The 27,042-nt window shown below is 39.1% G+C and overlaps 1 protein-coding gene across 5 annotated transcripts in view; it reads right to left on the bottom strand.

Annotated features, from left to right (window-relative positions):
- Positions 1-12,201: 12,201 nt before the first annotated feature.
- ESRP1 (epithelial splicing regulatory protein 1) overlaps positions 12,202-27,042 on the bottom strand; it is a 57,589-nt gene continuing 42,748 nt past the window's right edge. For 2 of the 5 annotated variants that reach the window (XM_043880193.1, XM_043880192.1), the window contains exons 14-16: positions 25,253-25,403; positions 21,886-21,995; positions 12,202-13,722 (exon numbers count right to left, since the gene is read on the bottom strand). In XM_043880193.1, the coding sequence (XP_043736128.1) occupies positions 21,921-21,995; positions 25,253-25,403 (226 nt within the window). In that variant the 3' untranslated portion in view covers positions 12,202-13,722; positions 21,886-21,920. The remainder of the gene's footprint in view (positions 13,723-21,885; positions 21,996-25,252; positions 25,404-27,042) is intronic. The other 3 variants (XM_043880196.1, XM_043880195.1, XM_043880194.1) reach the window with 2 other exon arrangements.

Consider the following 27,042-nt stretch of genomic DNA (forward strand, 5'->3'; position numbering starts at 1 on the left):
ATGGGACTGGATGCCATGATCTTAGGTTTTTGACTGTTGCGTTTTAAGTAAGCTTTTCACACTCATCAAAGAGGCTCTTTTGTTCCTCTTCACTTTCTGCCATTAGAGTGCTATTATCTGCATATCTAAGGTGGTTGAAATTTCTCCCAGCACTTGATTTCAGCTTGTGAGTCACCCAGGCTGCATTTTGCATGATGTACTCTGCATATAAGCGAGATAAGCAGGATGACAATACACAGCCTTGTCATACTCCTTTTCCCATTTTGAACCAGTCAGCTGTTCCATGTCCAATTCTAACTGTTGCTTCTTGACCTACCTACAGATTTCTCAGGAGACAGGCAGGGTAACCCAGTACTCCCATCTCTTTAAGAATTTTCCACAGTTTATTGTGATCCACTCAGTCAAAGGCTTTAGCATAGTCAATGAAAGATATCTTTCTGGAACTCCCTTGCTTTCTCTATGATCTGATGAATGCAGGCAATTTGATCTCTAGTTCCTCTGCCTCTTGAAAACTCGGCTTGTACATCTGGAAGTTCTCAGTTCACATACTGCTGAAGCCTGTGTGCTGTGCTAAGTCGCTTCAGTGGTCTCTGAATCTTTGCGACCCCATGAACTGAGACCCATCGAGCTCCTCTGTCCATGGGATTTCCCAGGCAAGCATACTGGAGTGGGTTGTCCTTTCCTTCTCCAGGGGATCTTCCCCCACCTAGGGATCAAACTTGCATCCCTTGCAACTCTGGGATTGGCAGATGGTTTCTTTACCACTAGCACCACCTAGCTTGAAGGATTTTGAGCATCACATTGCTAGCATGTGAAATGAGTGCAATTGTATGGTAATTTGAACATACTTTGGCATTGCCCTTCTTTGGGATTGAAATGAAAGCTGACATTTTCCAATCCTGTGATCACTGCTGAGTTTTCCAAATTTCCTGACATATTAAGAGCAGCACTTTAAGCGCATCATCCTTTAGAATTTTAAATAGCTCAGCTGGAATTCCTTGGCCCCCACTAGCTTTGTAGTAAGGCTTCCTAAGGCCTACTTGACTTCGCACTCCAGGATGTCTGGTTCTAGGTGAGTGACCACACTATTGTGGTTATCCATGTCTTACCACTTTGCATTCATGCATTTCAACAGTAGGAAGAAGTACATTTAGGAACTGATAAAATGCCCATTATAGAATGAGAGAAAAAAAGCACAGGAACTCACTGAAGTCACGGGGTAATGATGGTCGTCCCATTTTTAGCAGACAGCAAGAGTCTCCTTCCTAATAACACCTATATTAAGTCAGTACATTTGGGGAGAAGCTATCAGCTTTCAGTGCTATGCAAGAACAGTTCCAGGAACTCTTTTTATGCCTTTGGTCACCTGTAAATATTTTTTGCCTGACAAGTAACATTGGAAAAGGAGTTAGAAACATGGGTGGAAGACGCTAGTTGCCCAAAAAAGGCCTGAGTCAAAACTAAGAACAAAACTGTTGGTCATTGGAAACTGCAAGAGCCCATGTACACAAGCAGCAGATTTCAGCGCCCAGCTTATCAGATGAGAAGCAAGCAGAGCTCCAGCTCATGAGGACCACTGTTTTCCATGTCAAGGGTCTTGAGGTGATGACCATTCCTCAGTTCCTACATGCTCTACACAGAAGTAGAAAAAGAGAAAAAATATTGATTCTTGAAATCAAATGGGAATATGAAAGGAGAGATACTTTTTCAATCTTTAGATACAAATCAGTGGAATTGTGATTGTGTTCCCTAAGAGGAGCATTCTTCCCTTGAACCCGAAAACTTCCCATAAGACTGAGAATTAATCATTTCATCCCTGAACCAGTGTAATTTTCCTATGAGAAAAATAAGACATTTTTTATTCCAAATATCAACTTCATCCAAAAAGACGTACCCCCTAACTGCTCAGGATGTCGCCATTCACCTGGCAGTATAGCTGAGCTTTCATTAGGTCACTCCATAACTCGATAAGACCAGGTGATTCCAGATGGTACTACACACAACCAGGCACACACGTGGTCCTAATATGTGTGATAATCAGAATGATAACTTCTGATCCTGACTTCATTGACCATTTTATGACTACAGACCATGGACTGCTAGTTTCCCATCCAGAATGTGAAGGGCCATTTCATTAACCTTTGCCTCATCTTGACCACAGAGAAGGCAATGGCAACCCACTCCAGTACTTTTGCCTGGAAAATCTCATGGACAGAGGAGCCTGGTAGGCTGCAGTCCATGGAGTCGCTAAGAGTCAGACACAACTGAGCGACTTCACTTTCACTTTTCACTTTCATGCATTGGAGAAGGAAATGGCAACCCACTCCAGTGTTCTTGCCTGGAGAATCCCAGGGACGGGGGAGCCTGGTGGGCTGCCGGCTATGGGGCCGCACAGGGTCGGACACAACTGAAGCGACTTAGCAGCAGCAGCAGCATCTTGACCAATCCTAAACACTTCAGATTTTCTCAAATGGTCTTTTATTTACAGTCTCCACTCAAAGAACAGTATGATTTGCTACCTCCTCTAGAAGTTTGGCTTCCCCGGTGGCTCAGTTGGTAAAGAATCTGCCTGCAATGCAAGAGACCCTGGTTCCATCTCTGGGTCGGGAAGATCGCCTGGAGAAGGAAATGGCAACCCACTCCAGTATTCTTGCCTGGGAAATCCCATGAACAGAGGAGCCAGGCAGGATACAGTCCATGGGGTTGCAAGAGTTGGATACGATTTAGAGACTAAACCACCACCTAGAAGTTTAAGGACCCTTTTCATATGCAATGGATATTTTTAGGGATTGATGTGAAATGCTTTGTTTAAGAACTTAAGTCTTTTAAGAAAAGGTAGATTAGAAGGGTATTGTAGTAACTGGGTTAAAAATAAAGACTTGAAATAAGGCAATGGAAATAAAAGTGTTCAAAGAGAATGGATTCAAAAGATGCTGGAGGTAAAATCTACAGGGCCTAGTGACAAATTGGATGTGATAAATGATGAGTTGAGAATGACTCTTAAGGTTTCTATCTTAAAATTGATCATGTGCCTTCTGTGTGCCAAGTACTGTTTGTTACCAGGATATGAGACAAATACAAAACAAAAGCCCCTGAAGACTTACCTACTTGAAACCAAAAAAATATAAGTAAAGTCTATTTTAAAAGATACTCTTCTAAAAAAAAAAAAAAAAGATACTCTTCTATCCAGTTCTCCGTCTTAGCATATAGAATAATTAGTGTGAAATCTTTGCATTAGTTCAGCTTTTCTTCTATTAAAGATATGGAGCTCTTTCTCACCCTTATTACGTCATAAATTTGTAATTACCCATTAAGTAACATACTTAAGTTATTCTCAATACCATCTCCTGTGTGAAGTCTGAACCAGGTATGATCAATTAGTCCTTGAAAACACATAACACATGTGTATTATATTTAAATTTTTTTTTTTTTTAGTTCTACCACTTTATTGCTACCAACCCATCTCCCTCCAACCTCATGCACACATGCTCAGTCATGTGATCCCATGGACTCCTCTGTCCATGGACTTTTCCAGGCAAGAATACTGGAGTGGGTTGCCATTTCCTTCTCCATATTTAAATATTTTTAAATTGAACATAGGACATTTGAACACAGACAATTGAACTCAAGGACATTTTCTAAAGTATAGTTTTTTCCTCCAGTTAAAACTCCTCTAGGAAGAGACTTTTATTTAACCAAATTAGTCACAGGAAAGCAATAATTCATTAAACACATTTTTTTCATTCATTAATAAAAAAAAATTAGTGGTACTAAATGGCTTATTATTAAGATTTTCCCAGGCAAAGGTTCTATTTTAGTAGACCAAGATTTCATCCTCTCTTCTTTCAGGTAAGTAAGTAAGAAAATATTTGTGAAATTTAGTTAAATTGAATATTAGAATTGCCAGATAATATGACACTTTAGTATAATATGCTCCATGCAATATTTGGGCCAGCTTAAGCTAAAAATTACTTGTTGTTTATTTGAAATTTCCATTAATTAAGTATCCTGCTTTTAGTTTGGTTTGGCCTTTTGTTCCTTTGTCGAACCTATTTATGGATTGAGACTGCCCCATTAGGAGCTCCCTAGCATTGGTTACGCTCCGGCATTCTGGACCCATGTAAATAACAGATTAAATTCTTTCTCATGATAGAGGGAAGGCAGTTAGATAGCAGGTGGGTTCTGAGTACCTCGATTATTGATTCAGAAAAGAACCTGCCATTCCTCAAGCCCTGAAACATGAAACTGCTGATGCTGTCATCCCACCCTGAAAATGCTCCCAGCTAGACCTTGGATAGGCTTGGTGCCTCCTAGAGCTACCATCGATCTACTTCTCAGCCAGCCAATCAGTGCAGATGACTGGTCGGGTGTATCTAGACCAGCTGTGTGGAGGAATAGTCACACTTCCAAAGTACAGATATATCTTAAATCCAAAAGCATACAGTGATTGTAGGGGGAAAAGTTTTCCCAGCAAAATTACGATGTATCACCATAACAATTTAAGTGTAACAGGGTAATTGCCATGGTATTTTTTTCTTAATACAGTAAAAGAAAAAACAACAACAAAGACAAGAAAAAATCTGTTCACCAATTATGACTTGATTTAAACATAGATAAATTTTAAAAATCTTATTATAATTCTGCATAAGCACTCTGGTTGAGAATAGGACCCTGAAAAGTCACTGTGAGTCCTGGAGATGGCAGAAGCATCCAAAATCATGTTTGGGTGAATTTCATACCAAACTTTCTCTTTGGATGTGTACATCAATGTGAAAGGTTGCCGGAGCCTGCCAGCAAACGAACTGGTCAAGAACGCAAATTACCAGAGTACCTAGGAAAAAGAAGACTCAGAAAGAGAAAGATGGGGTTGAGAGGGACGGAGTCCGCTTGCGTCTGACTCCACCCACTTTATTGAAGAATACCACGCCTATATATACGCTAACAGGAGTTACTAAGAATAGATTGAGGGTTTGCATACGTGCAGAGCTACAGATGTTTTAAATTCCCACACTCAAGATCAGTAAAGCATTAATTACCCTAGCGCCCGACATGATTAAGATCATTAGAACATTAGATAGAAAACAGGCTTCATCAATAGAACATTAGATGGAAAACAGGTTTCAAGCATGATGAGCTTATCAGCACCAGAAAAACAGGCAAAAAGGTCACCGGTGTGTTTTTTCCCTGAAGGAGACAAATGCCAGTCTATACTTTAACAAGAAGGGGTGGCAGGACAAAGAGAGACCTTTTGATCTCTCTTAGAGCCGTAAGGGGCCTGTACATTCAGGCCGGCTCCCTGCAAAAGGTGACTCTGACTTTACACTTTAGTGTAAAAAGCATACTGTTAATAACTAGGTAATACTAACATTTTAAATGGTGCTAAAGAAAAACGATTTTTTACTTTTAACATTTACATTTATAGACAACTTTAAAGGAAAACTGCATAAAGCACGTTCCTTTTCACCTACATGAATGAACATACACACTTATTCATTCAACAGATACTTAGAGTTTATATCCCAAGTGCTGCCTAGTCACTAAGGATTCAGTGGGGAAGAAGATACACTTTACCTTGATTGAAGTTACAATCTGGGGAGCAGATTATAGGGAGATTTACAGAGTCTAGTGAGTCAGGAAAGGCCTTCCTTAGGAAGGGTAAGAATTCTGCATAGCAGTTAGTCAGTGAAGAGAAAGATAACAGAAAAAAACAGTGCATCACTCCTGTGACAAACAGGAAAAAAGACAACAAATGTAGAGCATGAGGATAAGGGTGCCTTGAATAAAACTCAAGAGGTAGGCAGAAGTCAGCTCACCCAATAGCATGCAGTAATACGTTTGGGTATCTTAAACAGCAAATGGAAACCTTTAGTAGAAAACATGTTAAGAACACATTATCACTTTGTTGTGTTTTTATCACACACCCACACAAAAAGAGGGTGGGAGGAAATTTTTGGAGGTAATAGATACTTGTGGCATTGATTGTGGTGATGGTTTCACTAATATGCTTACCGAGTATGCTATTAAGTTGCTCAGTCTTGTCTGACTCTGCGACCACATGGGCTGCAGCACGCCAGGTATCCCTGTCCTTCACCATCTCTCGGAGCTTGCTCAAACTCATGTCCATCCAACCATCTTGTCCTCTGTTGACCCCTTCTCCTCCTGCCCTCAATCTTTCCCAGCATCAGGATCTTTTCCAATGAGATGGCTCTTCGCATCAGATGGCCAAAGTATTGGAGTTTCAGCTTCAGGATCAATCTTCCAATGAATATTCAGGGTTGACTTCCTTTAGGACTCACTGCTTTGATCTCCTTGTAGTCCACGGGACCCTCAAGAGTTTTCTCCAACACCACAGCACAAAAGCATCAATTCTTCAGCGCTAAGCCTTCTTTATGGTCCAGCTCTCACATTCATACATGACTACTGGAAAAACCATAGCTCTGACTATACAGACCTTTGTCGGCAAAGTGATGTTTCTGCTTTTAAATACACTGTCTAGGTTTGTCATAGCTTTTCTTCCAAGGAGCAAGCATCTTTTAATTTCATGGCTGCAGTCACCATCTGCAGTGATTTTGGAGACCAAGAAAATAAAGTCTGTCACTGTTTCCATTGTTCCCCCATCTCTTTGCCATGAAGTGATGGGACTGGATGCCATGATCTTAGTTTTTTGAATGTTGAGTTTTAAGCCAAAATTTTCACTCTCCTTTCACTTTCATCAAGAGGCTCTTTAGTTCCTCTTCACTTTCTGCCATAAGGGTGGTGTCATCTGCATATCTGAGATTATTGATATTTCTCCCGGCAATCTTGATTCCAGCTTGTGCTTCATCCAGTCTGGCATTTCTCATGATATACTCTGCATTTAAGTTAAATAAGCTGGTTAACAATATTCAGCTTTGACACACTCCTTTCCCAATTTTTAACCAGTCCATTGTTCCATGTCTGGTTCTAACTGTTGCTTCTTGACCTGCATATAGGTTACTCAGGAGGCAGGTGAGGTACTCTGGTATTCCCATCTCTTTAAGAATTTTCCACAGTTTGTAGTGATCTACACAGTCAAAGGCTTTGGCATAGTCAATAAAGCAGAAGCAGATGTTTTTCTGGAACTCCCTTGCTTTTTCTATGATCCAGCTCACCAAGTTTCATATATTAAGTACAGTCTTTATATCTCAATAATACTTCAATGAAGTCGTTTCAAAACATGTAATCAGGGACTTCCCAGGTGGTCCAGTGGCTAAGACTCCGCACTCCCAATGCCCAGGGCCAGGGTTTGATCCCTGGTTAGGGAACTAGATACTACAACTATGAGTTCATATGCTGAAGTTAAGGATTCTGCATGCTGCAACTAAAGATCAGTGCAGCCAAATAAATAAATAAACATTTTTATTTTAAAATGTAATAATTTGAAATATTATTCTTATAAAAAAGCATTCTGGCAATAGAGGAAAGCAGAATTTGATGCATGGATTCAATACTGAGGCAAAGAACTGGTGAAAGATACTGATGATGAGGTTGGTGAGGTGAGGAAGTTACAAATGGCTTTCTTAACTTTAATACCTGTACTATGTGGTGCTGGTTCCTGAAGTAGAGAAAACATGAGTAGCAGGTTTTCAGACCTGCTAACATAGAAAGATATGTTTGCTTTTAGCATGTTGTGTTTGAAATGCCCAGAGAGATGTTTAAATGGAAATAAATGTCCATTGAATTGGGTTTAGAAGCTGGTAGCTCCAAAGAAGAATGCAGAAGTAAGTTAGTGAATTTGCCCAGAAAATTGATAGAGAAAGTGGCTAAGGCAGAAACCATGAGAAACACCATCAGGGAAGGAAGCATGAATCTCTCTCACTTCCTCTCTCTCTCTGTCACACACACACACACACACAGAGGCTGAGAACGGAAGGATGATTCTCTCTGTCACACACACACACACACACACACACACACACACACGCTGAAAACCATCCAGAAGAACATGAGAATTCCACATTGATTTTTAAAAATATGTTTCTAGTGTTTAACTCCACTATCATATTGGTTTCATATGGGTTAAAAAACACTGGCTCAGATTTGAGTGTGTAATCAGCAGCTTCGTTACTCATTTATCAACACTGCCTTTTAGCACAGCAATAGTATGTAGCTGCTGAATAATTCAGCAGCTGAACTGATGGCACATTGGTAATAACGTGAAAAGGCAGGCCAAAGGAACATTTTGAAGCCCAACTCTACGACTCTGTAATGATGGACTGTATTTGTGCAATGCTAGGAAAAGAGCCAGAACTGCTAAGAAGCAGTTATGAGAGCACTAATCACATCAACTAGACTCCAAATCTGTATCTTGTAGATCCTTTCCTGTACTTTCTGTGCAGCCATGACAGATATTACTTAACCTACACTTAATTTCCTGGTCAATAAAAATAATAATAGTGTTGCATGCATGCTAAATTGCTTCAACAGTGTCTGGTTCTTTGCGACCCCATGGACTGTAGCCTGCCAGTCTCCTCTGTCCATGGGATTCTTCAGGTGGGAATACTGGAGTGGGTTGCCATGCCCTCCTGCAGGGGATCTTCCTGACCAAGGGATAAAACCTGAGTCTCTCATGTCTCCTGCATTGGCAGGCGGTTCTTTACCACCCAGAGCCACCTGATAGGTTGTTGGGAAGATTCATTTAACCTACACATTGCTTTTTATTGTGGACCATACATATTCTCAGTGCTTTTTTGGTTGTATACTCTTCCAAAGTAATGATTATCAGCATGGTTTTGGCTTGCAATATCCCTCCACTTTCCACATATAGTAACTGAGGGGAAGTACACAGAAATATGGACATTTCCCTTTAATTTATTTAAGTTAGGAGCAAGTCATTTGTTTTTGAACCTTTGATCCCTTAGGATCTTGGCCTCAAAACTCAAAGAAGGCAGCAAAAATGTAGAAAAACAGTTTCTCCCTATAGTTCTCATTCAGAGCTCTCTTATTCCTGAATCCCATCCTGGTGGCCTGCCAGTCCTCAGTTTACACCGTCTCCTGTCTAGTCTGTCTCATACTGGCACATGGGATAGGGAATGGATTACAAAGCACAATTGCAGAAATTCAGAAACCGAGTTATTTCCACCAGCTCAGTCCTGTTTAGCCTTTGCCTCTTCTCACTAAGAAGCTTTCCAGGTAGTACAGTGGTAAAGAATCTGTCTGCCAAGGCAGGAGATGCAAGAGACGGGTTCTATCCCTGGGGCAGAAATGGCAACCTGCTCCAGTATTCTTGCCTGGAAAATTCCCTGGACAGAGGAGCCTTTGAGCTACCATTCATGGGGTCACAAAGGGTCAGACATGACTGAGCACACACACTTTTCATTAAAACACTTCCTACCATGGCCCAGTTTTATACTTGGAGCTCCATTTTCATCTTGGTCCAAGCATTTGCTTCAAAAGAATACAACAGGGAGAAGAGTGGAAAGAAATATGGATAATCTATACAATCTGGAAAAGGTCAGTTTTCACTCCAATTCCAAAGAAAGGCAATGCTAAAGAATATTCAAATTACTGAACAGTTGCACTCATTTCACATGCCAGCAAGATTATGCTCAAATTCCTTCAAGCTAGGCTTCAGCAGCATGTGAACTGAGAACTTCCAGATACATAAGCTGGATTTAGAAAAGGCAGAAGAACCAGAAGTCAAATTGCCAACATACAGTGGATCATGTAAAAGGAAAGGAATTCCAAAAAATCATCTATTTCTGCTTTATGGACTATGCTAAAGCCTTTGGCTGTGCAGATCACAACAAACTGTGGAATATTCTTAATGAGATGGGAATACCAGACCACATTACCTGCTTCCTGAGAAACCTGTATACAGGATGAGAAGCAACAGTTAGAACTGGACATGGACCAACAGACTGGTTCAAAACTGGGAGAGGATACTTCAAGGATGTATATTGTCACCCTGCTTATTTAACTTACATGCAGAGAACATAATGAAAAATGCTGGGCTGGATGAATCACAAGCTGGAATCAAAATTGCTAGGAGAAATATCAACAACCTCAGCTATGCAGATGATGCCACTTTAATGGCAGAAGGTGAAGAGGAACTAAAGAGATTCTTGATGAAGGTGAAAGAGGAGAGTGAAAAAGCTGGCTTAAAACTCAACATTCAAAAAACTAAGATCATGGCATCCAATGCCATCACTTCATTGCAAACAGATGGGGAAAATGTGGAAACCGTGTCAGATTTCACTTTGGGCTCCAAAGTCAATGTGGATGGTGACTGCAGCCATGCAATTAAAAGACACTTGCTCCTTGGAAGAATAGCTATGACAAACCTAGACAGTATTAAAAAGCAGAGATCACTTTGCCGACAAAGGTTTGTATGGTCAAAGCTATGGTTTTTTCAATAGTCATGTATGGATGTGAGAGTTGGACCATAAAGCTGTGTGCCAAAGAACTGATACTTTCAATCTGTGGTGCTGGAGCAGACTCTTGAGAGTCCCTTGGACAGCAAGATCAAATCAGTCAATCCTAAAGGAAATCAACCCTGAATATTCATTGGAAGGACTGATGCTGAAGCTCCAATTCTTTGACCACCTTATACGAAGAGCTGACACATTAGAAAAAACCCTGACACTGGGAAAGATTGAGGGAAAGAGAAGGAAGCCACAGAGATGAGATGGTTGAATGGCCTCACTGACTCATAGACATGAGTCTGAACAAACTCAGGGAGGTAATGAAGGTCAGAGAAGCCTGGCGTGCTGCAGTTCATGGGGTCACAGAGTTGGACACGACGTAGTGACTGAACAACAATATAACTACATATAATCCTACGTGTAATAGATTTTACAACTGATGATATAATCCACCTATAGGAAAGACTGGTTTTGAGTTTGTAATAGTTGAAGCTGGATAGAGGCTTGGTAGCCATTATTCTATTTTTGTAGATGTTAAAATCATTTTCCCCAAAGAGCTGGGGGAAGCAGAGAGAGGAAGAGAAATTATGTAACCAACTATAAACCTAAGAGATGGACTTTAAGATTTTTTTTTATATATTCTCCGGTCCTCTCTATTCTCAACTCTTTCCCCACCGGCCTTTCTTAATCTCATACCATCGTGACTGCCTGTGTTCTTTTTCTGCTTTAGGAGCAACTGAATGAGGTACTATTTCAAGGAGGCAAATAGCTAACTCCTTAGTGCAGGCAACCTGTTTTTCTTTAAGGCAAGGAATAGCTTGGACATTAAATGCCTACCAGAGACATAAAGGTACAGGAACCTGGAGCAGAACCTTAGGTTGCCCAGAGGGCTCTGCTCCCTCCTCACAGACCCAAAGCTGAAACACAAACCTGAGAGCAATTGTTTCACTCTTTTGTTGTTGTTGTTTCATTCTTATAAATGATGTTGGCAAGGACTGAGATTGCAAAAGTGTCCCAGGTGAACTAAACTTCATTTGGTGAGTGCTTAACAAGATCATGGGTGTAAAAATGTACTAGATCTGGTATTGAACTCCATAAAGAGTATATACTTCAAATAATGGTACGGTCAATATACGCAACTCTAAAATGGTGGAAGTCAGGCAAGTCTTAACCTGGCTCCTAAAAAATGGATAAAATTTGGATTAGAGAGAATATTGGACAACTCAGAATTAGCAAAAAGAGAAATTGGAATAAAGAAGTATGCGGGATTCAGAAACACTAGAGTTCTAGCTTTTATTATATGGCTTTTAAGAAATGTCTTACGTGACTCCAATAGGTTTTCAAATTGTCAAGCAAACAGAGCTCTAATAATAAGATGCAAGGACCACATATTAATAACTATGACTACAGTTTTAAGAATTTTGGGATCAAAGTCTCAATGATTTATACCCTAAGGCTGGTTGTTTAATCTGTATCTGGAGTGCATTAATCATTGATAGCTTCCCTTGTGTTTCAGCAGTAAAGAATCTGCCTGCAATGCAGGAAGTACGGGATATGCAGGTTCGATTCCCTGGGTCAGGAGGATCCCCTGGAAAAGGAAATGGCAACCCAATCCGGTACTCTTGTCTGGAAAATTCCATGGACAGAGGAGCCTGGTGGGCTACAGTCCATGCGGTCGCAGAGTCAGACACAACAGAGGACACCTACAAATACAGTAACTTAGGGAAATATCCTACCACCACAGGAAAAGATGGCTCTACCCACCACACCCTTCATCTATTACCCTTAACTCTTCTAATTACAAAACAGAATGCAAACATTGAGATTAAACAGGCAAGTTTTATTATCAAATGTAACAATTCTACAAAAATTCAGTAGTACTGTAGTATTACCGCCTATCTTAAAGTCTTTCAGAGCTCTGGGCAAACAGCATCTTAAGGCAGCCAAGGATAAAGAACTATTTTTATGATCTTAAGTGCCAGTTATCACCAATTTTCACACAACATGGTTTTTCTTATTTTTCCTACTGCAGTTAAAGGGCCATTACTGGTCAGTGAAGAGGGAATGTTTGGCTTTCCATTCAAGATATTAATCAAAATAATGCAAAGTAAATAAAAATAGCAGCCACATAAATCTGTATGGCATTGCATTCAAGCTAAGGACATTAAGAGTAACTTAAAGGAACATGTGCACTCGGTTAATCAAATTCTGTTTTTCTCTTTGGAGTTACCACGAGGCAGCAGTACTATCTAGCTAGTGTCTGATATTGCACTTCTGGAGCATAAACACAGCTAAACATAGTGCTAAACACTGACAACATCAGTACCTGTTCTCATCACATCAGTGCTTACCTCTCAGTCTAGCATGCTGACTATAACCCTAGGCTTTTTAAAAGTTTTCATTACTTGACAGTTAAGGCATTAGAGAAAAAGGATTAAGGCTATCTCATTATATACAAGCATTCACTTTAGTTAGTATATTGCTTTCTAGAATACATTGTTCAAATATTCTCATTTGTGATATTAAAAACTATGGAATTTCTTATTAAAGTCCGAACCATCAATAATGGAAAAAGTACAGTATAAAATAATACATACGAAGCCACAGTATTCAGTTACAGTTCAAACTAGAAATTAATAACTACACGTAGCTGCTTCATTTTTGGTTTTACATTTTGGCCCCTAGTTCATTTTTATTTACAACTGATACCCACTGAGAAAAAACGCAACTGTTAAACTATGTATGTTTTGTGATGGGTGTGCCATTTCTTCTCACTTATTCCAAGGTGTTCTAAAAAGAGTTTTTGGTGGCTTTTAAGACATTGTGATGGCCAAGAGACTGGGGAAATAATAGCTTTATTTCTTTTTGTAAGTCTGGGACTTACATACTCCAAGACCTTATTCTTACTTCAGAAGAGCATGTGATTGTGCAGAAGATGGGGAGACGGGGAGAAGAGTGGGAACACACAAAAATGGAGCTTCCATAAAAGAGTTCCTATTGGAGATGGCAGATGCTAGTGGAGTATTTTTTTCCCGCAAGACTTAAAACATAGGAAACACCTATGATGCCACATTAGCTGGTAGTAATGGAGACACCCAATTTCAAATTCACATTTTAAATGCCTGTTTGCAACGATCAAGGAGCCAAGCATACTGCTTGCAATGAGAATTTGGCTTCACTGGCTCAAATTTTTCATTCCACCAAAAGATAGGGCACTGGCCCACCGTCCAATGATGTTTGCTGAAAATACTGCAGCCTGAGTGTAGACAAACTTCTCCTGAAGTTGCTGGAAGTTGTCTTATGTCTGAAGGTTTCAGGATCTCCATACATCTTTCAAACACTGAAAAAAATAAAAGAACAAAAGGAAAAATTACAGTCTCTCAATTTTGCTATTCTTAGTCACCATAAAAAAGATTCTGAATTCTAAAAGGCCTAAAAGTCTTAAAAGGATTCAAAATTTTTATTTTACACAGACATAATTGGTATTTACGCAGCCAATTCTCAGGGAATACACTGCTAACAAGTGAGGTTTATGTGATAACTGGCATTTCCCCAATACCCTAGCCATATTATCATGCATGGGATAATGTATGTTTTTACCTCCCCACTTAAATCTTTTGTGAAGAGACTATTCTCTTCATTCCTTATTCTGGGTCCCCAAGTTATCCGAGCATTTTAGTGATAGTGGCAGTTCAATACCATTTTTTAAATAAATCAAGCCATTAAGACAAAAATTTAATATTAAATTCTAGTATGAGAAATTTCAAAAAAAAAAAATTCAAACAAGAATATTTGTATCAGTAAGAAGCACTGAGAGGGGACTTCCCTGGTGGTCCAGTGGTTAAGACTCCATGCTTTCAAAGCAGGGGCACAAGTTTCATAGCTGGTGGGAGAATTAACCACACATGCCACGTGGTGCAGGCAAAAAAAAAAAAAAGCACTAAATAATGACACTGTAGCAAGAGTTCTATATGTCAGTGACCAATCTATAAAAACCACCTTGATGTGGACTATTTCATCCTTACAACCACCCTATTATACGCCATGTCACCCCCATTTTACAGATGGGAAACCTGAGGCACAGTGCAATTAAGCCAATAACTGGAAGATCTAGAATGTGAATGCAAATTGGTTCTTCTGTGCTATTTACTTATATCCCACATACAATCTTTAAAATGAAAACTAACTAGGCATGTGTATACTTTCACATGTAAATGAGAAATAGAAATGAAGATAGAAATATAGTTCTTCAGAGTTTAATTCTGTTCTATGGCCAATTTGTAATTGTGGTTAATACTAGATTTGCTTTAAAAGCAGATTCTGGGACTTCCATGGTAGTCCAATGGCTAAGACTCTGTGCTCCCAATGCAGAGGGCCCTGGGTTCGATCCCTGGTCAGGGAACCAGGTCCCACATGCCACAACTAGGAGTTTGCACGCTGCAATGAAAATAAAAATCCTGTGTGCCACAACTAAGACTCAGCATATAGCCAAAAAAAACAAATAAGATTTCAAAACCGGAATACAGATTTAGATTCAGGTACTCTAAGAATAGAGAAACATTTGTTTCTTTGTTAGAATTCATTTTTAAATGTGGTTTTCAAAGGGACCATAATTTAGCACTTAGCTTTAAAATACTATGCATTGAAACCTGCTCTTTGGATACTAAATTTTGATAAGAAAATCTCTATCAATGACCCAACATTATTACTGTTGTCCAATATCTATTTTGTCTATCTTTTGGCAATAGCACCTGATTTTCCTTAAATGACTGCCCCGCCCCCAATCTCAAGGCCATAAAGGGGCAACTTTAAGACCACTGAGCCCAAAAAGTGACCCAGATATAGCCAGTTAGAGCCCTGTGTGTCCTTGGCCACAGTGGTTTCAGAGATGGACTTAAAGTGAGGCCAGTGACACTGAAGTCCTGGCTTCCTCTGGACTTGGCAACGGAAGGGCGGCAAGCCAGGATTTGCTGGGAGTATGGCACAAAGAGAGTTGGGCTGAGAGTGCGGCCTTGGATGCAGCCAAGTCGGTCAACTATGGACCTGTCTTTATCAGAGTCAATGAATTCCACCTTCCTCATTCTCAGCCCAGACTACTAGTATTCCAGTAGGAAATCACTGTAGATGCTGAAAGTTATACCTTCATGTTTTGAGAAAATGTGGACAAGTTCTGAAAAACTTAAAAGCTTAACCTTCTCAGACCTGCCTTTTAATCCCCATGGTATCCAATGCAACTTTAGAATTTAGCAATGCAACTGTAGATTCCTAGCTGTCAACAGCAACAAAAAAGAAAACCTCAGGTGGATAAGGAGAAAATGTTTCATATTCCCCTACAGCTGCAGAAAAGCAAACACTATTATGCAAGGATGATTTTTAAGGTACAACTGCAAATATCCACAAATTTGTCTTTCCTTTCTAGTAAGATCTGAGTCAAAACATATAATGCTGTATTTTGCACTAAGCTATCATTAAAAGTTCTATGTACATTTACAAAGAATTCTTTTAAGAGATCTGGTTTCACTAACTGGTGTTCTGTCCTATGGAATGAACCTACACCCCTTAAAAAGAAAAAAATGCCTGCTACTCTGATTACAGTAAGTCCCCTACATACAAACCTTCAAGTTGCGAACTTTCAAAGATGCAAATGTGTGTTAGAGACCTGATGGCACTGGAGGCCCAGGGAAAGGACAAAGAGAGACAAGAGGAAGAAGTAAGCGGAGAACTGAAGAGATTCACGACGCAGAAGATGGCGAGGGGATTTTGTTTATTTGAGGAGGCACTATTAGCCTTGGAGGTTGCAGCAGCCATTCAGAATGCGATCCAGTGCTACTGTGTCATCTATGACAAGTAAAAAACAGCTACTACCCAGATATCGCTGGATCGTTTTTTTTTCAAGAGGGTAGACAGAAGCTAATCCAGCAAAGAACCAGAACCCGTGCCAGCGGCGTCAGGTGTACGAGGGGCGGTGAGCCTGCCCCGCGTCTCCTATCGCCGAGGTCCTTCAGCTCTCCCACCTCCCGTCCCTCCTCTAGTCAGAAGCTGCTCTTGCCTGCTCACTCCATGCCAGCTGCCGTATCGTACTACTGTACTTTTCAAGGTACTGTACGGTAAGATGGAAAATGTCTTATTTCTCAGGTTTGATTTTATGTATTATTTGTGTGAAAAGCATTATAAACCTATTACAGTACAGTACTATATAGCGATTTGTGTTAGTTGGGTATCTAGGCTGACTTTGTTGGACTTACTAACAAACTGGACTTAGAAAGTACTCTCAGAACAGAACTTGTTCATATGTAGGGGACTTTCTGTATTTGTAATATTTCATTTCCTCCCAGTGATTTTGACATCTCTTTTCTGAAAAGTATAATTCATAGGTGGGTTGTTTTATTGGACAGAAGAACAGATTCTTCTTCCTTTAAGATAAAACTAAACCCGTAACTCAAATTCTTTAATCGAAGAAAAGCTGTTTGTCAGTTAAATCAAAAGAATCAATATTTATTTGTCATTCTGGCCCATTTTTAAAATCTTAGTTGGAGGAGGAAGAGAGAAGTTTTGTCCAATTTTCAAAGCTGCTCTTTTTATTCAAAAGATACCTTGAATTTGGGGGCCGGAAACTAAAATATTAGTCACTATATTGATCCAAAAGAAAAAAACTTTTTTTTCAATCCACAAAGTAATCCAAACTATACACTTAAGAGCCCAAGAATAAAAAAATACCCATCAAGAGGCCCCGTGGTTAAGAACTCACCAGCTAAAGCAGGAGACGCGGGTTCGATCCCTGCTGCGGAAGATCCCACATTCTGCAGGGCTTCTAAGCCCATGTGCCACAAATACAGCCCGCCAGCCGCCTACTGCTGAGTTTGCCTACTGCAACTACTGAAGCCCAAACGCATGGAGCCTGTGCTCAGCACCGGAGAAGCCACCGAAATGAGGAGTGTGAGCAGCACAACTGGCAAAAAGTAGCCTCTAATCACTGCAACCAGAGAAAGCCCGAGTACGGCAACAGAGACCCAGTGCAGCCAAAAGGAGAAAAAAGACACCTACTCAAATGAGAGCTACATGGAGATTCGCTTTGTTTTCCATAAAACTTAGGTGCTGGGACAGTACCAGGCTTAATAGATTACAAGAGCTTCCAAAAATACCTAGTATACAGACAAACCTTTGCACACACACACACACACACACATACACACACACACAAAAGGAAACTAGAAACACTTAATCTTGGACTTTCCAGCTTTCAGAACCCTGTGAGAGTAAATGTCTGTCGTTTACAAGCCAGCCAAGTCCACAGAATTGTGTTAAGACAGCCTGAATGGATGAAGCCATTTACCCAGAGATCAAAATTGATACCACCAGGGAAGTCACGTGGGTACAAACACAACAGATGATATATATCACGAAACTTCATGAGAGGGGCTCTTCACCTCCATGTACTCTTTCTTAACACCTACTACTCTAGTTTAACCACAAGAAAAAAATTAAACAAATCCACCTAAAGGACAGCACACAAGACATCAAGAACAGTATAATGCAGAATTGTCAAGGTCAAGAAAACAAGCAAAGACTGAGAAGCTAACAGGCCAGAGGACACTAAGGAGACAAACCAAGTAAATGTGAAATCTTAGACTGGATCCTGGAATAGAAAAAGAAAACACTGGTGAAATCTGAGTAAGTCTGGAATGCAGATAGTGGTCTGCTCCTGTTATGATTACTGTGATCATAGCAACAAAATAGTTACTTGTATACAGAAAGAACTTTAGTTTGTGTAACTTCATTAATCCACCTGATTCTTAACACCCAAAAATGTTTCATATGTAGAAGTTACTTTTTCCCTCATTTTTTACAGAGAAGGGAAGTGTCCCCTCTAAAGGATTACCATCTCCTTATGTATGCAAAATACAGCTGTAAATACAGTTAGGAAGCACTTGTTGACAAATTTAAATTTATGAGCTGACCCCGCCCTTTGAGAGCCTAAGAGCAGGAGACTTGGAGCTCACAGTGGAAATTGAGGCGACAAGAACTCTGGCCATGTGAGGAGGCATTTTTCCAGCCAGTCATCACAACCTCCTCCTCTGAAGGGCCCCTTGGGCATCTTTAATAGCCTGTGAGCTGTCCTTAGGGGTTTCTTATGACCAAAAAATCAGGCATTATCTTTTTGGGGGCAGTCTGCAAATATAGGCTCCTTTGAGGGGACAAGGCTACAGGAAAAGACAGACAGTGTGACTTCTTTACCAGACCTCACCATGGGCTGTGGTTACCTTGACCTGATTCTATAACCAGCAGTGACGTTGTTCTTTCAGTGACTTTTTAGAGCAACATATTAGGTTCCTGTGGCTACTGTAACAAATCGCTACAAACTAGTTACTTAATCTACTTTTGGCCTTTTCCAAGTGTTGGCGGCTACAGGTGTTCCTTGCCTTGCATCCACCTGATCGCAATCTCTCATAGTTAATACCTCCACCTCCTCTCTTATGTGTCTACCTGATCTCTTTCTCTTTCTTATAATCGCGCTTAGGAGCCACCCAGGTAATCCAAAATAAACTCCTCCTCTCGAGATCCTTAATTTACATCTTTGAGTAGGTAAGGCAAAAGACACGGGTTCCAGGAATCAGGATGTAGACGTTCTGGGTCACTGCTCAGTTCAAACACTTACTGCTGTGCTCCCATTTGCCCAAAGGAAAGAGCACCAAGAGTGAAGCTGGAAGCTCTGGGTCTCTGATCAGCTTGGTCACTAGTTGTATGACTTGTGAAAATTGCCTAAGCCCTCTGGATTTCATCTCCTCTGACAAATGGAGCCAAGGTACATGTCCTGAGACCTCACAGGGCTGTGCCGAAACTCCAATGAGACTGCAGATATACAAGTGCTTTCAGAGCACAAGCCACTCCATTGGTGTCAAAGATGACTAATGATAATGAATTTAATGCACATGTGGATGAGGAGGAAAATATACAAATATACAGTCACAGTAAAAGGTTAAGGGGAAAGAAAAAGGTTCAAAATTCCTAGAGGGCATGTAAAAAAAGAAGTTGAAAAGAACAATTCACTGTAGCTATTTCTAGATGGTGGGATGATTACTGATTTTCTTGTAACTGTCTATATGTTTCAAATTCTTTACAAAGAGCACAAATACTCTTATGATCCTTACTTCCCAAGGTTGTTGATATAATTGAATGAGATAACTTATGCCAAGTACTTCATACAGTACTCCATGTGAGTTTTTAAAAATGCTCAATATAAAGGCAGATTAATCTGATGTTAAATGCAAAAGCCTGGATTTTAACAAAGGACCTGACTTGTTATCCTACCATGACCCCAAATATACAAACGTTAAGATAGAATTAGAGGTACTGAGGAATGGTCATAGTCAATTTAGGATATTTCAAAACTTCCCACTTCTAGTCAGTTTTTTTCTGGTCATGAGGCTTCTGGGATCTAGCTCCCTGACCAGGGATCAAACTCGGGTCCTGGCAGTGAAAGTGCCAACTCCTAACCATTAGACGACCAGGGAATTCCCAATTCTAGTCATTTCCTTATTCAAAACACATATTTCACTATGTGCACAGTATGCTTGTCAAGTTTATAGGCAGCATCAAGGGGCTGAACAAAGAACATCTGAGGTGCTTTCATCACCGTGCACGAAAAAGTGCACAGTGGACTAGTCTGTGGACTAGAAAATTCTCCATTCACATTACCATGGATGTGGGTGTGATGCCCTTTGACAGCATCTTGAAACCTCACTGAAAATGGCAGAGAATCAACACTTCCAACCCAGAACTGGGGCTTCTACAACTTCAGAATGATAGACTAAGACCCCCAACTGTCATTTTCTCAAAGACAACATTGCAATGACAACCTCTTTTCTAATTTAGAATCCATGTGATTGAAGCCCACACAGTCGTTGGCCATGAAAATGGTTACCAAAATTTGAAAATGACATGCCAACAAACCAATTTCAGCAACCCAATTAAAAAAAAAAAGAGAGAGAGAGAGAAAGAAATAAGAAACACCAATTCCTGACCATGTCCTTATAACTAGCTCTTTTGAGGAGATTCATACACAATGTTAATATTCTTTAGGGGAAGGTTATCAATTAGTAGGGGAAAAAAATTATTCAAAAAGCTATCAGAATCCTTTTCCTCTAGGTTTAGTTTTAGAAGAGGAGAAAGGCACGCAACAAAAACCTTACAATCATTTTGGAATGAAGCATATTTAAAAGTATACCCAGATGAACTTTAAAAAACATTAGGTTAAGTGAAATAAGTCAGCCACTAAAGAACAAATACTGTGTTATTCCATTTATAAGATAACTACAATAGTGAAATGCACAGAAACATAAAAGAGAATAATGGTTTCCCAGGGGCTGGGGAAAGAGGGATAGGAGATTGTTTAATGTTATTTAAAGTTTCAGCATGAGAAGGTAAAAAGTTCAGGAGCTAGAGGGTGGTGATGGTTGCAAACAATGTGGATGTACTTAGTGCCATGAACTGTACACTTAAAAATGATTAAAATCATATTATGTTATATATTATTTTACCACAATTTTAGAAAAGAGAAACTAGGAAAAAAAGTATAACCAACTTAACAGAGTTACCATATGACTCAGTGTTTCTATTCCTAAATATACACCCAAAATAATTTAAAATATTCAAATATTTGTACATAATTATTCACATCAGCACTATTTACAATACCCAGAAGGTGGAAACAGTCCACAAGACCATCAATAGATATATGGGGGAAAAAAAACATCTCACATAGCCATACAATGGAATATTTAGTTCACTCACTCAGTCATGTCTGACTTTTTGCGACCCCATGGACTACAGCATGCCAGGCTTCCCTGTCCATCACCAACTCCTGGAGCTCACTCAAACTCATGTCCATTGAGTCAAAATATTAATTCCGACTTGATACAATGGAATATTAATCAGTCACAAAAAAAGGAATGAAGTACCGATACATACTATAACATGGATAAACCTCAAAAACATGTGAAATGAAGCAGATTGGTTGCCTGGGTCTATTGGGAGGGAAAACTGGGAGCTACTTCTTAATGGGTATGGGATTTTCGTTCGGAATTGATAAAAATGTTTTGGAACTAGATAGAAATAGTGGTCGCACAATATTGCAAATACACTAAATATCATTTAACTGTATACTTTAAAATGATTTATGTGATTCTAACTCAACTTAAAAAAACAAAAGAAAAAAAGAAAGAAAACATACCCAACCTGTATTCTGCATGATATTGCAAATAATTTCCAAATGGAAAAGTTTTCCCTTACGCCAAAGTAACATACAACCGTTTCCATATATATTGCTTAGATACTATACTTAGATGACAATCTTAATTTCAGTCTCCACTCCTTCCAAGATTTCTGTCATTTCTTATATCACATAAAGGGAAGGGAAGTCCCACCTGACCTAAAAAACACCGAGATTCTTGATCTCTATTTGTTAGGCCCTTTACAATTTAACTTCCACAGCATAGAGCCTTACCTTCTTTTCTGAGGATGATCTAACTGCTGGGGCCCTTAAATACAAACCCATTCTTTGGATAGAGTCCTGGCCTGGTCACTTGTGTGTACAAGTCCATCCTCGGTTGCATACTAAAATGCAAGTTAAAACAAACAGGATCAAAAGATGGACAAACTATCACTACAGACGGTTAATATTTCAACTGAATAGTTCTACCAACTGAATTATATACAGGACATTAAAACCACAGGAAACAAGTTAACGCCGATAGTAGCCATATATGAAACTGCAAATCTCAAATCATCGTTTCTTACTCAACATGTCTAAATACCATAAAAATCTCTTCTAAGCAAGAAGTTGGATGAACATGCAGAGATAGAAAAAGAACAGTGTACTACAACATCACCAAACAATTCAGATCTTGCTAAGAATACAGTTTCCATGACACCACAAACATTAGCTATATTTGTAATATCAATCTAGTTGATATTACAAAATTACAACTAGATTGTAATATCAATCCAGTTCTCTCGGCAGTGCAGCAAGTTAAGAGCAGTGAGAGGCCCAAAGAGATAATGATTAAAGTCGGTACTTGGAGGAGAAAAAAAAGTTAGCACTACTGAAAATGCAAAGCCACTGACAGCAAAGGTTAATGCAAAGAGCAAATGAAAAAGTCAAAGGACTAATATAAGGATACCTAAGAGCCCATTTCAGAGTAAGAGGTTCATCAACTAAAATAAAGACAAAGATTTATTTCCACGACCAGAATGACATCCTCATCACTAAATATTTTTATAGTAGCTTGCCTTCATAAATTCAATTCTCATTCTATTAATTTCATTTATCAAAATGGGCCTCATTCAGGTTAATTTACAAAAATGCAGATTTGATAGCAGAACCTATATCCTACATCTTGCTTTAGTATCACAATTCTTCTCTTTTTGTAAATCAGCCCTTTCCAGCCCCCTCAACCCCAAATCAAATATGGAAAAATTAAGTGGGAGTAGTTTTATAGAAAGAATTTTGCTGAGGAAAGGGGAACTATACATCTAAAAATTAAAAGTAACATTTATAAAAATGACATATGCCATTATTTTATATATATATATATATATGTATGTTTTAAAAGACAGAATCAGAAACCATAAAGAGATTTTATTCATTCATTCAAACAATTATTACCAAGGATTTGGTACTATTACCTACATAAATTATGTAATTATGTAGGATAAATTATAAGTAACCAGAAATTGAATGAAAACCTCCCAATAAATAAGCAACAGCAATAAAGGCCCCATATATAAAGATCACAAATATTACACCTCAGAACAATTTTTTTTAAAAGTCATCCATTGATTTTTTTATCTTGTGACAAAGCCATATCTAAAAGAATCTAGAGCTTCATGGTTAGTGGCCATTACTAAAATAACTGAGAACAGGCAAAAATAAATAAGGCAAGGACTCCTAAAGACAGCAGAAAATGTAAACTTTTATGTAAGAGTGATATGAAATTAGGTTATATACAAAAAATTTTGAATGTATGCATTTTAACTACCTTAAAACTATTCAAGAATAATTTGATATGCTGAATTAGATCACTGAGGTTCCTATGTAATCCTAATTTATTAATCCAGTTTATAAATTCCAAGCACTTCAGAAATGAAGGCAAATGCCTTGAGACAAAATAGTTTTGCAGAATGTTTTTCCTTCTCATTATACCAGGTCTGCTCCAACACTGAATAATTCCCTAGAAGCTACTAGAAGATAAAATAACTTCAATCTGTAGTAGTTCATCTTAATTTTGAAGGCTGTAAATCTTTTAGCCATAAATCTAGAAATAACTGCTATTATGTGTTTGTGGTTTAATAAATACCCGTAAGAAGAGCAGTTTTGTTTACTCACATACGGTTTATATGTATGATCACTTAATGCTGTTCAGTTTGAATGTAATAAAAATTAATTAGTCAAAACAACTGGAAAATCATGGGAGAAAACACAAAACTCAAATGTATTCTCCATGTGATTTTATCTTTTCAATAGCCTTTAGTAAAATTCTCTCTTTGTAATCTAGTGAATCAGATATGAAGTTTGGGAAGTAACTTTTTACCACTCGAAGGGATTCCAACAGGTAGCAATTGTTTAGGGAAGAAGCAAAGTATCTGCTGATCTCTGAAAAATAGTTTATGTCTGCAAAGAATGTGCTAAGCCAAGCAGTAACAAAACATAACTTTTGTCCAATTTCAGTCTTTCACTTATCAGACATAGATTTTCTTCAATTGTCAAAAAATATCCCATGATGGTAACTTGGTAGGTTTGGGGCATCCCCACTGACATTGCTTTAGCTGAGCTCCACAATCCTCCACAATTTATGGATTTGTTGTTGTTCAGTCGCCAAGTCGTGTCCAACTCTTTGCGACTCCCTAGCTCATGGATACCAACCTTGTAAACCTATTCTAAGAGTGCGGGCGCAACTGCGCCTGCGGGTGAAACACTTAACGTGTCGTGCGGTTAATGCTTTAGGACTTGATGGTGAGGCCTACAGCTGCTTCTCGACTCCACACTTGATCTCAGCCAAAAGGCCGAGAAGCGATGCTTCTCAACTCTGATGACTCAAGCAAGGCTCAGCTCCAAGAGGAAAGACCGTTTTTGCTTTTAGTGCAAGTAAAAGACTGCAAGATACTGATTTTTAGACATTGTAGGGAAGAAGGAGTTTGGGTCTAACCATGTGATTTAAGGAAGGAAAAGTATCCTCTCAGGTGAGATGAGAATGAGAAGACTTTGCTTGCTTTTAAGGAGCTCCTACCAAAAGTCAAAGAACAAGTGATGGACACAGGTAGTGTTAGGAAAATGGGAAAGAGTAAAAATCAGTTTCATTAGAGTTATCATAAAAGACACACTTCCTACAGCTCTTTTCCAAAGAGTTACCATCTAAAGATTCACTGAGTCATCCTTGTTTCTTCCATATCAGGCAGAAAGGATTCAGACTACTTTTTAAATATTCAAACTCTGTATTTTTTCATTAGTCAACAATTTGACTTTGAAGAAAATTCCTTCTTAGCCTATCTTATTCTAGATGGAAAGACCCACACCACTGTGTGCATAAAGAGCTTTCTCAAAGTAGCCCAACTGAAAGAGAGAAAAAGAAAAGCCCCTAAGATTAAGTGGAAGCAATTAAAACAGCATGGAAGAGCCCTAATCCTTCCAAAGGGATGAGTGTGAAGTAAGCACTCAGATAACAAGTCCCCCCTGACTCTGGTTCTTCATAGAGCAAATCTGTTTAAAAGCACTTATACACATGAGTTTCAGAGAATATTCCTGGCTGCATTCTTTAGGCACATCAGCTTAAGTAAGAAGGGCACTGAGTAATTTTCTTCTTCAAGGTACTGACCTGGTAACCTTGGAAGAAGTTAAGAATTTCCTTAACTCCAGTATTGTAGGCCAGGCCCTGCATTCTGACCACCGCGCCAGGCTGTGGAGGGACACCGCTAAGATTAGCAGCTGTAGGGAAGTAGCCAAGACTATTGGGCGAACCTGGGGGGCTAAAGGGAGAGAAAGCACAATGAACCAATAGAAATAGACAATGTCTAATATTTACTCTAAAAACAACAGTTACTTAAAGAAACACTTTCTCAAGGTGACCTTTCTTAGAATTCTCAGTTCTCTCTCCCAAGGCAGGTAAGTATACCACAGCTATCTGTCCCCCATTTCTACAAAAGCCCAAAGTTGGAAAGACAGGAGGGTTAATGCGGAGTTAAATGCAGGGTGTCCCCAAAGATCCGGTTCTATCCGAGATTCTTAAGTGAAGGAAGGAGAGAAGGAAACTTCTGCAGCCACTCAACCACAAAGCACCACTTCCAAAGCCCAGCTCATTGATGATTAACTGGCTAGTTACTAGGAATACTAAGGCAAGGAAAGTCATGAACACAAAAGAATAACAGAAAGCATAGCCACAGAGACCAAAAGGTATACAAAACGATTGCTCCAAAGAACACACTGTTCTATCCCTGTAGACAAGCAAATGCACAACATAGTTAAGTACAGAACAATATGAGAGCAAAGTACTATAGCAGCCATGAGTTATTTCTTCCAACCTAACTAAAAAAAAAAAAAAAGTGTGTATTGGGGGAGGGGACAAGGAAACTGGAAGGGATGCATAACAAATTACATTAACCACCAATAACATGAGGGGAAACTGATGGTGGGTCCTTTTAGTGTATCTGCAACAATTACCTCCAAGAAACACAAGCCACATGAATAACGAATCATTCTTTAGGTAGTAACTCAAGTGATGACCATATCATGAAATTAGTTTCACTATGTCCCATACCAATCTGTTTTTCACAATTAGTTGCTCGATACTCATATATGCATAGGGATTTTTTTTTTAAGTCATTAGCTTAAAAGAGCAATAAAGATTCACAGCTTTAGATTATTAACACAAATCATTCTAAGTAGGTAATTGTCCCACTTCAAAGACAAGTAAACATAATAAAAGGGACTAAAAATTTTTGAGATTATCTATCCTACATAGTCCTAACTGGTGGGTTAACAGGAATGATACCACATGGTGAATCCAATCCTAGCTTCCATTTTATTATTAGCACAGTAACCTTGAACAAGTCACTTAATTTCTCGGAACTCCAATTTTATCATTTCTTAAAGGGGAATGAAAACACATCCTAGTTTCACAGAATTTTTCAGCATCAATGATTTAATGTATCTAATTACTCCACAAACATTAAAATGCAGTAATTTGCTATTCTGTTATTATTCTCACTCTTGCTATTTCCATCACCATTCTTCCATTTCATCATCTCTAAAATATGGAAGCCTGAAAATATTACTTGACATCAAGCTATCCATAATCTAAGTCTCTAAAACAGTTAATTCTCAACTCATCTGCATATTTGAGTTACTTGGAGAGATTTTTACAACTCTCTCCAAGGAGAGAGTGTCTAGAGACCAAAAGTCAATCTATGTGTAACTGTGAGAGCAAGAGAGAATGCTGATCTTTAGGGCTGAGAGGGACTTTAGCCATTGTTCAGCCACACCTGCTTGTTTTCACAGAGGTAGAAACAGAAACTAAGAGTTAAATAATTTCCCGAAGGTCAACCAGTTAGCTCTTCACAAAACCAAAGAACTACCCAGATTTCTCAACTCCTAGCTCAATGCTTCCCC

The sequence above is a fragment of the Cervus elaphus genome, chromosome 21 (genome assembly GCF_910594005.1).
Source record: "Cervus elaphus chromosome 21, mCerEla1.1, whole genome shotgun sequence".
In the NCBI taxonomy this organism is placed as follows: Eukaryota; Metazoa; Chordata; class Mammalia; order Artiodactyla; family Cervidae; genus Cervus; species Cervus elaphus.